We start from the raw sequence: 12,306 nt of genomic DNA on the forward strand, positions 1-12,306 counted from the left end.
CATACAATCAAACACTATAACGACTTTAAAGCCATGGCAGTCGAGGCCATGGATGAGTTCCAATGCTTATGATGTTCAGCAGCTGTGGTAGAACTCCAGATATTCCGACCACCGTAGAGAAGTGTTCGAAAGACGCGACGAAACGTTTACTTTAATCATACGATCTGCCCTCAGTATAACGTCTTCCTGGGCAAGTTGGTGCATGTTGAGCATTAAAAACTTAGAGCTTATGCTGTCTTGTTAGTCCGTCTGTGTGTGATATGATCTGCCATCGTTGTCCCACGTGCACGTTCAACACGAGGCATCTTGTTCGATCATCGCATCCAAAACAAGACGCCCATCGTTTAGAGGGCCAGCCTCAGATAGTTCTGGTTGGACATGGAAAACAAGGATGTATGGAGCTCTTATTGCGCGCTAAAGAACTCTGCGTGTGCTTGGTTAACCTGTAGCCGTACATTATGGCGCCCCTTTTTAGAGGCAATAGGTATGCTATTTCAAGTAAAATTTAATTTGCTAAGCAGCTACTTTACTGCGTAACGTTCCTATATCCCAATGCTGCACGTGACCTTACGATACGCTTAGGTGAGCTTCTGCGTAAAAGCGGCATCATTTGTTCAGCTCTTTGCAGTGAATAAACCTGTGGAGTTTAGAACTATGGTTACCACCCACCGAAATCCTGCAGTCTTGTAGAGTAATCTTGTGTAGAGTAAGCGTCGTATTGCATGTACAAACAGAACCTTAACGCTATTAGCCAGCTCACACGAAGACAAAAGACAGTACACAAATTCGATGTAGAACTTCCGTCAGGAGCTGCCGACTCGGGTAGGTAGTTTCAGCAGGATGGCCATTTTTATTCACGCTAGATATCTTAGACGCCTCAGGGTACATGAAAACGCAACATTTAGGCTCTCTAAGCGTAGAGATCATTTCCCCATGTATTCAAAGCACAATCAACTCATCTCAGTCAGAATTATTGAAACCACTTGGCCACCTCAGATGTTCATGGAATATTTATTAGAGCAAATACCTTCTTCACACACACACACAAAAAAAAAGCTTTACCCTGTTAAAGTGAGGACAATGCGTTCTACTGTGCAAGTTTTCGGGTGTGCCAGAGTTTTACCGTATTTAATGACACTGGTCTCGCCCTGCGTAAGGTTTACTGCAATGCTGGAGTTCTACGCTCGAAATAGCATCGAAGTCATTGTCACTTATAGCTGCGTTATACGGCTTACCATTCCAATGCGATAGCACTATGAGGGACGTCTCAAGGAAGGGCTCCGGAAATGTCTACCTACGCGTGCGTAGCGCACTAGACAGACGCTTTGCTTTTCGCCCTCAATCTAATGTGACTGCCGTGGTCGGGATTGATCCCTCATCTTTGAATTACAGCCGAGCGCTCTAACCACTAAGTCACCGCGGGCGGGGGCCGTTGAAGGCATCGATTTATGCATATACCACAGTACAAACTCTTACCTCGCCATACATCCACCGCCTTGAAGGTAAAACGAAATTTATGAGATGATTTCTTGCTTCTCTTCCTTTGATGAACTTCAGGATATTTACCCATTGTGTTCTTTTACTAGTTTCGCATTCTCATTACCCTTTTTGGAAAATTATAGTTGACCACCTCTCCAAATGCAGCCGCTTGAAGAAGATTTTAGTGTCTCAACGCACCTTGTCGGCTATTCTGGGAACCTGATTTTCATACACCCCTAGATTTCTCAGTTCGTTTTGAGGCAGCCTAGTGTTTTAGATATCTGTATTTCCGTGTCTTTCAGTAACCTTATCCTTAAACTTTAACAGTTGCTTCTATATATTCGCAGTGCTCGAGAATTTAAGAGGGAGAGGCGTTTTGAATAATATTGTTTTTCACACGTAATAAAAGAAATTGCGCACGCTTCAATATTTTGGCGTGCAAGAAGCTTGCATGTTAAATCACCATTACAAAAATGTTCCTGTTGATAGAACGACCTGTAATTGGGCGCAATTCACTCTTCGGCCTTTATCACTTGGCGATAGACATTTTCTTGAATCGGTCTCTCCTAGCAATTTCGTAGTTGAATAGCATACTTTGCGTTAAATACAGAGTGCACGTTTTTATGGGCACAATTGTTTTCTTTCCTGCTGTATGCACAACAAGAAGTAATGTACACTGGCATCACTAAATAGACTATCCATATATCGTCATTATTTCTGAAAACGCCATAAAATTCTTGCCATAATGTGCAACGTCGCATAGTATTGATGCCGCTACACAGACAGTGGAGTGTTTTGTATATCATACCGCCCTTCGAGAAAACACGGCTTCGCCTCCTGCCTCGCGGCATTAGTTTTCACGCGCAAACGACTCTGACAATCGTTATCGCACGTGGCGCATGTTTTATGTACAGGGGCAGCACGTTGCCACTTCATAAGCACGGCCCTCGATAGCGCCGTGTCCTCAAAGCAAGAATTTAATTTTGAGAGGAAGAATTAGCTTTTTGCATCTGTATTGCTGCAACTAGGTTTCTGCGATGCATGACGTGCCCAACTGTCTTTCATGGTAGCTCATACCAATTCATTCCAACACAGCCCAGTTAGGATAGGGAGCAAACCAATCCAAGGAGATGAAAGGGAATCTATTAGTTTGGTTTGGTTTGTGGGGTATAACGTCCCACAGCGACTCAGGCTATGAGAGACGCCGTAGTGGAGGACAACGGAGATTTCGACCACCTGGGGATCGTTAAAGTGCACTGAATCTATTCATTTTTGCTATCGATCAATGAAATATTTGAAGTACAATCGCTTTGTGTTATAGATAATTGAATACGCAGCAGAAGACGATATGCTTGCACGCAGCCAGTGTAGGCTCCGCTCGCCCGCCATCCGTATGCACATAAGAAACCCCACCAATAAAGCTATGTTGGCGACAACCCAACCTCGTGTTTTCGTCGGTATTTACGCTGCATGGGATCTAATCTTCAAAATATTCACCAGAAAAAGCATCACCCGTGGCGGTCGTGATAGGGCGCCATGCATTCTCTCAAGTGCATCTGCGAACGTGATCAAGCAGCGCAGCCATCATGGTTGCCCTCTAACACTACGTATGTATCACGACTGCCACATTCACGCCACTATTGAAGGGATTACCGACATGAGAGAAAGGAAACTGAAAGCTTGCTATACCGATTCCCTGTGCATTATAACGAACACCTCATTTTCCTTTAACGCAATCTCTGTAGGTGAGCCTAGTATCGCGGTGAGATGCTTAGGCAACCTTTTTAACCTAAATTCCTGTACTTGGTACAGCTGCATTAGCGCTTTATTTAATCACATTGACTATGATTACCAAAGCTACCATTAATTGTTTCTTCACAAAGGTAGCTACTATGAAACATATTACCGAATGCGAGATTTTGAAATCCTACAATTTTAATCTTTGCAACTCAGTTGTAAAAACCATTCTGGAAGCTTAAGACTCAAGGTCGCTTGTGCGTGCATAGGCTGGGAGCACGAGTTAGGTCCCCTGCTTCCATAATTGCGGCATCATCTTGTGTGTCTACAGAGAACGCTCACCATCAGCTTGTTTTTGCAGGAAGCCAACCAGAAAGAGCAGCCTGCAGATCCGGGTGCTTGCGCTTCCGCAGGGACGTCCCCACAGTGCAAGCAGTCTACGGCCCGTCGGTCACGTCCGACATCAGTACAGTCCACTGCGTCGAAGGCAGCCAGCATGCAGATGAAGGAGGATTCCATAAAGGCACTGAACGAGCTGCTGACCGCAGGCAAAGAACCCGCATCCAACAAGGTTAGCTGATTTCGTTTGTGGAATAGCGTGAATAGGACGAGGGACAGAAGAAAGAGTAGACAACACGGGCACTTGCTACCAACTGAAGGTTTACTTGAAAACTCATGAAGTATATAAGGAGAGAACGCGCAAAACAATGCATCAAGGATAAGGCTGCAAATAAAGGCCCTTATCAATGAACGCTATCTCTTTATTCTGTAACGTAACGGAAGATTTCTCCACACACGTGTCCGGGTTCTTAGCTATGCAGTAAGCTTCAAAAATCTTCCTTTCTACCTGGTTGTTGCGGTAATATTGGATTGTTTGGTTCTTGGGTGGAAACGTGTGGTATGCAGTGCATAAGAAACTGGAGACAGCCTTGTTCTGTAGAAAAAGTTGTCATTGCACTGCATCACACGCAGATAAGTTCACGGACTGCAAAAAATTGTACCGTGTACAGGATTCCTTTGGCATGTGGAAAGATATATTATGGTCAAACCGGGAGGTGTATCAATATCAGAATGAAAGTGCACGAAACTTCTCTTGCTGTGAATCAGTCCACCTCTTATGACCTCTTGCACTGTCGTGACTGCAATGAAGTAGTTGGCGAATATGTATACATAGGACAGGTAGTAACCTCAGATCCGGACCATGAAAAGGAAATAACAAGAAGAATAAGATTGGGATGGAGCGCATTTGGCAAGCACTCACAGATTATGACTAGCAGCTTATCGTTATCGCTAAAGAGGAATGTATGTAACAGTTGCATCTTACCTGTACTCCCCTATGGGTCTGAAACGTGGAAGCTAACAAGAGACTTCTACTTAAGTTGAGAACAACCCAGAGGGCAACGGAACGAAAAATGGTAGGGGTAACATTAAGAGATAGAAAGCGTGCAGAGGGGGTCAGAGAAATAACTGAAGGTACCGACATTTACATGATACTGCAGACCTCATTGGTCCAAGCAGGATGCATTCTAGTGGAAATTAAGAAGAAATGGGCATGGGCAGGACATGTAGTGCGAAGAGAGGATAACCGATGATCGCTTAGGGTAACAAACTGGATTCCAAGGGAAGGAAAGCGTAGCAGGGGGCGGCAGAAAGTTAGGTGGGCGGATGAGGTTAAGTAGTTCGCAGGGGTGAAGTGGATGCAGCCAGCACAGAACCGGGCTAAGTGGAGAAATATGGGAGAGGCCTTCGCCCTGCCGTGGGTATAGTCAGACTGATGATGATGATGACTGCAATGATCTTAAAGATAAGCCTTGCGTGCCTGACTTTCATAACACAATTCAATACTGCAGGAACAACCAGATAGGCGGAGAGATTGCCGAAGTTTCATCATCATCAGCATGAATATACCCACTGCAGGGCGAAGGCCTCTCCCATATTTCTCCAGTCGAAGCTTACTGCAAAAAAAAAAACCTGGGACACGTGTGTAGCAAAAGCATCCGATAGGTTAAAGGATAATGAGATAGCCTTCATTGATAAGTGCCTTTCTTTGCAGAGTAATCATTAGTGTTTTTTCTGAGCGTTTTCTCCTTATATAGTTAATGTGTTTTTCAATAAATCTACAGTTGTTAGAAAGCGCCCTTTGTTTTCTACTTTTTCTTCTGTCTGTTGTCTCGTTCGCGCTATTCCACAAACAGAACTACTTCCAGCTCGCCCAATACTGCTACTGTTGAAGGTGAGCTGACATTTGTCCGGTCGAGCACTTTGGAGCACCAAAACTGCGCCGCCAAGAATTTTTTTACCATGGGTTGATGAAGACCTTCGCTAATGCAGTCGAAAAGCAGAAAGGAGGGAAGCGACTATTTTTTTTTTCTCGGGATTGATGGTTAAAATCCCGGGCTTGGCGAGTCGCTTGATTGGGCCTAGTTGTATGGCCTAACTAGAGTAACAAAGTTTGCAAAGTCTAACTGTGACTATCTGCGCTATTCGGACAGGCCGCCAAAAAAACTGGCGCCTCAGCCACAAATGGCAAGCTAACAGCGATGTAGCAGCAGATCACATGGAAAGCAGTAAATCTTGATTAGCGAGGCTTCATGTAAGCACTGCCACCGTACTGTTCAAGCAAGTAGCAGAAAACGGTTTTACAAACACGGTTGAAACGCGCTGACTCTAGCGTTTATTCCCTCTCAAACAATGTAATACCTGGCTGAAAGAAAGCTGTGCATGATAGCCAGTAAGAAACGAGGATCCCGCATATGGCATGAGGCTGGAAAATCAGGCTCAACACAATCATTTACATTTTTGTTTAGAAAACCCCCAGGCTATCAGGACGCCATTTTCACCTGCTGTGACAGTTTTGGTGGTGTCAATTCACTGCCTCGCAGCAACAACTTAAGACAGGCAGGAGCGCTAGATGTTTTACGATTAAGTTGTAAGAACATGAAGTTGTAATGGTTAATGATAGTTTTGATGTTAAGGTTTCGTAAGTTATTCTTGTGAGTTTTAAAGTGCAAACAGCACCCTCATAATTTGTCATAATTCTTTCGCCATAATTGATGATTCCGTAAATGAGTTCATAAACTCTCATAACGGAATATAAAAATTGGTTATTTTCCCCTCTTAGTGATACCTAAATTGTCATTCGGGACCTGTCAGTTTGTATCTCAACTTTTCCTTAACTGATACTTAGAAAAGTAGAAAACAATGTTCTACATTTTTTTCAGCGTTTACCTTTGCCGGTGAGCGGAAAGCAGTGAATAGAACTTGTAACTAATATTTTGCTCCTTTTTAATTTTTTTTCCATCTTTTGATGATGTAGTGTATTTTTGTTCACTGTCTCATGAGACACCGTGGATGAATAATATTGTATTATTAGATCTTGCCATACTTTGTTTTTGCACCTGATTGGTTATCGTACTGATGGTGTTGTCAGCAAATAATACGCGATAGCCTGCAAGGCTAGCTGAGGCGAAAAGTCTCGTCACCAAAATCCAAAATTGAGAACACTTAACCAGGAGTATGTCAGAAAAATGCGTAATTGAATAAAATAATTTTAATATTTAGGGTCCGAACCAAAGCCGTCTACATTGCATGGGAAGGGATGAACAGGAAGTAATTTATTCTTTATTGCCTAGTTCAACACATTTGCAGTACGTGCTTTTCGGGCAGTTAATATTGTTTAGTGGTTAGTACCTTGCGTTGTTGCAATTGAGGGCCGTTGGTAACAAGCGTACTAGATAGCAGGTCGTAGACGCGTTCGACCGCGCATGGCTAGCCAATGTGGTTAGTAGCTTGCGTTGTTGCAACGGAGGGCCTTTGGTAACAAGCATACTAGATAGCAGGTCGTACACGCGTTCGACTGCGCATGGCTAGCCAATGTGGTTAGTACCTTGCGTTGTTGCAACGGAGGGCCGTTGGTAACAAGTGTACTAGATAGCAGGTCGTACACGCGTTCGACTGCGCATGGCTAGCTAATGTGGTTAGTACCTTGCGTTGTTGCAACGGAGGGCCTTTGGTAACAAGCGTACTAGATAGCAGGTCGTACACGCGTTCGACTGCGCATGGCTAGCCAATGTGGTTAGTACCTTGCGTTGTTGCAACGGAGTTCCGTTGGTAACAAGTGTACTAGATAGCAGGTCGTACACGCGTTCGACTGCGCATGGCTAGCTAATGTGGTTAGTACCTTGCGTTGTTGCAACGGAGGGCCTTTGGTAACAAGCGTACTAGATAGCAGGTCGTACACGCGTTCGACTGCGCATGGCTAGCCAATGTGGTTAGTACCTTGCGTTGTTGCAACGGAGGGCCTTTGGTAACAAGCGTACTAGATAGCAGGTCGCACACGCGTTCGACTGCGCATGGCTATCTAATGTGGTTAGTACCTTGCGTTGTTGCAACGGAGGGCCTTTGGTAACAAGTGTACTAGATAGCAGGTCGTACACGCGTTCGACTGCGCATGGCTAGCTAATGTGGTTAGTAACTTGCGTTGTTGCAACGGAGGGCCTTTGGTAACAAGTGTACTAGATAGCAGGTCGTACACGCGTTCGACTGCGCATGGCTAGCTAATGTGGTTAGTACCTTGCGTTGTTGCAACGGAGGGCCTTTGGTAACAAGCGTACTAGATAGCAGGTCGTACACGCGTTTGACTGCGCATGGCTAGCCAATGTGGTTAGTACCTTGCGTTGTTGCAACGGAGGGCCTTTGGTAACAAGCATACTAGATAGCAGGTCGTACACGCGTTCGACTGCGCATGGCTAGCCAATGTGGTTAGTACCTTGCGTTGTTGCAACGGAGGGCCGTTGGTAACAAGTGTACTAGATAGCAGGTCGTACACGCGTTCGTCTGCGCATGGCTAGCTAATGTGGTTAGTACCTTGCGTTGTTGCAACGGAGGGCCTTTGGTAACAAGTGTACTAGATAGCAGGTCGTACACGCGTTCGACTGCGCATGGCTAGCTAATGTGGTTAGTAACTTGCGTTGTTGCAACGGAGAGCCTTTGGTAACAAGCGTACTAGATAGCAGGTCGTACACGCGTTCGACTGCGCATGGCTAGCCAATGTGGTTAGTACCTTGCGTTGTTGCAACGGAGGGCCGTTGGTAACAAGTGTACTAGATAGCAGGTCGTACACGCGTTCGACTGCGCATGGCTAGCCAATGTGGTTAGTACCTTGCGTTGTTGCAACGGAGGGCCTTTGGTAACAAGTATACTAGATAGCAGGTCGTACACGCGTTCGACTGCGCATGGCTAGCCAATGTGGTTAGTACCTCGCGTTGTTGCAACGGAGGGCCGTTGGTAACAAGCGTACTAGATAGCAGGTCGTACACGCGTTCGACTGCGCATGGCTAGCCAATGTGGTTAGTACCTTGCGTTGTTGCAACGGAGGGCCGTTGGTAACAAGCGTACTAGATAGCAGGTCATACACGCGTTCGACTGCGCATGGCTAGCCAATGTGGTTAGTACCTTGCGTTGTTGCAACGGAGGGCCGTTGGTAACAAGTGTACTAGATAGCAGGTCATACACGCGTTCGACTGCGCATGGCTAGCTAATGTGGTTAGTACCTTGCGTTGTTGCAACGGAGGGCCTTTGGTAACAAGCGTACTAGATAGCAGGTCGTACACGCGTTCGACTGCGCATGGCTAGCCAATGTGGTTAGTACCTTGCGTTGTTGCAACGGAGGGCCTTTGTTAACAAGCATACTAGATAGCAGGTCGTAAACGCGTTCGACTGCGCATGGCTAGCCAATGTGGTTAGTACCTTGCGTTGTTGCAACGGAGGGCCGTTGGTAACAAGTGTACTAGATAGCAGGTCGTACACGCGTTCGACTGCGCATGGCTAGCTAATGTGGTTAGTACCTTGCGTTGTTGCAACGGAGGGCCTTTGGTAACACGCGTACTAGATAGCAGGTCGTACACGCGTTCTACTGCGCATGGCTAGCCAATGTGGTTAGTACCTTGCGTTGTTGCAACGGAGTTCCGTTGGTAACAAGTGTACTAGATAGCAGGTCGTACACGCGTTCGACTGCGCATGGCTAGCTAATGTGGTTAGTACCTTGCGTTGTTGCAACGGAGGGCCTTTGGTAACAAGCGTACTAGATAGCAGGTCGTACACGCGTTCGACTGCGCATGGCTAGCCAATGTGGTTAGTACCTTGCGTTGTTGCAACGGAGGGCCTTTGGTAACAAGCGTACTAGATAGCAGGTCGCACACGCGTTCGACTGCGCATGGCTATCTAATGTGGTTAGTACCTTGCGTTGTTGCAACGGAGGGCCTTTGGTAACAAGTGTACTAGATAGCAGGTCGTACACGCGTTCGACTGCGCATGGCTAGCTAATGTGGTTAGTAACTTGCGTTGTTGCAACGGAGGGCCTTTGGTAACAAGTGTACTAGATAGCAGGTCGTACACGCGTTCGACTGCGCATGGCTAGCTAATGTTGTTAGTACCTTGCGTTGTTGCAACGGAGGGCCTTTGGTAACAAGCGTACTAGATAGCAGGTCGTACACGCGTTTGACTGCGCATGGCTAGCCAATGTGGTTAGTACCTTGCGTTGTTGCAACGGAGGGCCTTTGGTAACAAGCATACTAGATAGCAGGTCGTACACGCGTTCGACTGCGCATGGCTAGCCAATGTGGTTAGTACCTTGCGTGTTTGCAACGGAGGGCCGTTGGTAACAAGTGTACTAGATAGCAGGTCGTACACGCGTTCGACTGCGCATGGCTAGCTAATGTGGTTAGTACCTTGCGTTGTTGCAACGGAGGGCCTTTGGTAACAAGTGTACTAGATAGCAGGTCGTACACGCGTTCGACTGCGCATGGCTAGCTAATGTGGTTAGTAACTTGCGTTGTTGCAACGGAGGGCCTTTGGTAACAAGCGTACTAGATAGCAGGTCGTACACGCGTTCGACTGCGCATGGCTAGCCAATGTGGTTAGTACCTTGCGTTGTTGCAACGGAGGGCCGTTGATAACAAGTGTACTAGATAGCAGGTCGTACACGCGTTCGACTGCGCATGGCTAGCCAATGTGGTTAGTACCTTGCGTTGTTGCAATGCAGGGCCTTTGGTAACAAGTATACTAGATAGCAGGTCGTACAAGCGTTCGACTGCGTATGGCTAGCCAATGTGGTTAGTACCTTGCGTTGTTGCAACGGAGGGCCTTTGGTAACAAGCGTACTAGATAGCAGGTCGTACACGCGTTCGACTGCGCATGGCTAGCCAATGTGGTTAGTACCTTGCGTTGTTGCAACGGAGGGCCTTTGGTAATAAGCGTACTAGATAGCAGGTCGTACACGCGTTCGACTGCGCATGGCTAGCCAATGTGGTTAGTACCTTGCGTTGTTGCAACGGAGGGCCTTTGGTAACAAGCGTACTAGATAGCAGGTCGTACACGCGTTCGACTGCGCATGGCTAGCCAATGTGGTTAGTACCTTGCGTTGTTGCAACGGAGGGCCGTTGGTAACAAGCGTACTAGATAGCAGGTCGTACACGCGTTCGACTGCGCATGGCTAGCCAATGTGGTTAGTACCTTGCGTTGTTGCAACGGAGGGCCGTTGGTAACAAGCGTACTAGATAGCAGGTCATACACGCGTTCGACTGCGCATGGCTAGCCAATGTGGTTAGTACCTTGCGTTGTTGCAACGGAGGGCCGTTGGTAACAAGTGTACTAGATAGCAGGTCATACACGCGTTCGACTGCGCATGGCTAGCTAATGTGGTTAGTACCTTGCGTTGTTGCAACGGAGGGCCTTTGGTAACAAGCGTACTAGATAGCAGGTCGTACACGCGTTCGACTGCGCATGGCTAGCCAATGTGGTTAGTACCTTGCGTTGTTACAACGGAGGGCCTTTGGTAACAAGCGTACTAGATAGCAGGTCGTACACGCGTTCGAATGCGCATGGCTAGCCAATGTGGTTAGTACCTTGCGTTGTTACAACGGAGGGCCTTTGGTAACAAGCGTACTAGATAGCAGGTCGTACACGCGTTCGACTGCGCATGGCTAGCCAATGTGGTTAGTACCTTGCGTTGTTACAACGGAGGGCCTTTGGTAACAAGCGTACTAGATAGCAGGTCGTACACGCGTTCGACTGCGCATGGCTAGCCAATGTGGTTAGTACCTTGCGTTCTTGCAACGGAGGGCCTTTGGTAACTAGCGTACTGGATAGCAGGTCGTACACGCGTTCGACTGCGCATGGCTAGCCAATGTGGTTAGTACCTTGCGTTGTTGCAACGGAGGGCCTTTGGTAACAAGCGTACTAGATAGCAGGTCGTACACGCGTTCGACTGCGCATGGCTAGCCAATGTAGTTAGTACCTTGCGTTGTTGTAACGGAGGGCCTTTGGTAACAAGCGTACTAGATAGCAGGTCGTACACGCGTTCGACTGCGCATGGCTAGCCAATGTGGTTAGTACCTTGCGTTGTTGCAACGGAGGGCCTTTGGTAACAAGCGTACTAGATAGCAGGTCGTACACGCGTTCGACTGCGCATGGCTAGCCAATGTGGTTAGTACCTTGCGTTGTTGGAACGGAGGGCCTTTGGTAACAAGCGTACTAGATAGGAGGTTGTACACGCGTTCGACTGCGCATGGCTTGCCAATGTGGTTAGTACCTTGCGTTGTTGCAACGGAGGGCCTTTGGTAACAAGCGTACTAGATAGCAGGTCGTACACGCGTTCGACTGCGCATGGCTAGCCAATGTGGTTAGTATCTTGCGTTGCTGCAACGGACGGCCTTTGGTAACAAGCGTACTAGATAGCAGGTCGTACACGCGTTCGACTGCGCATGGCTAGCCAGTGTGGTTAGTACCTTGCGTTGATGCAACGGAGGGCCTTTGGTAACAAGCGTACTAGATAGGAGGTCGTACACGCGTTCGACTGCGCACGGCTAGCCAATGTGGTTAGTACCTTGCGTTGTTGCAACGGAAGGCCGTTGGTAACAAGCGTACTAGATAGCAGGTCATACACGCGTTCGACTGCGCATGGCTAGCCAATGTGTTTTAATGCGTTTGCTGATGTTACAGTGATTATTGTATAACAAATCTAATTATTATGTAAAACTTCAACATATGGCAACCAAGGTGCGGTGATGAGTGATCTTAAGGAAAAGGCTA

General features: G+C 47.1%; 1 protein-coding gene across 1 annotated transcript in view; it reads left to right on the forward strand.

Moving 5' to 3' along the window:
• The first annotated feature begins 3,712 nt into the window (after nt 1–3,712).
• The window catches only part of LOC146177386 (endothelin-converting enzyme 1-like), a 26,840-nt gene continuing 18,246 nt past the window's right edge, over nt 3,713–12,306 (forward strand). The window contains exon 1 of the mRNA XM_084581542.1: nt 3,713–3,787. Coding sequence (XP_084437668.1) covers nt 3,713–3,787 — 75 coding nt within the window. The remainder of the gene's footprint in view (nt 3,788–12,306) is intronic.

This window comes from Amblyomma maculatum, chromosome 10 (genome assembly GCF_055883805.1).
Source record: "Amblyomma maculatum isolate TAMU_Amacu chromosome 10, ASM5588380v1, whole genome shotgun sequence".
NCBI classification, from domain to species: domain Eukaryota; kingdom Metazoa; phylum Arthropoda; class Arachnida; order Ixodida; family Ixodidae; genus Amblyomma; species Amblyomma maculatum.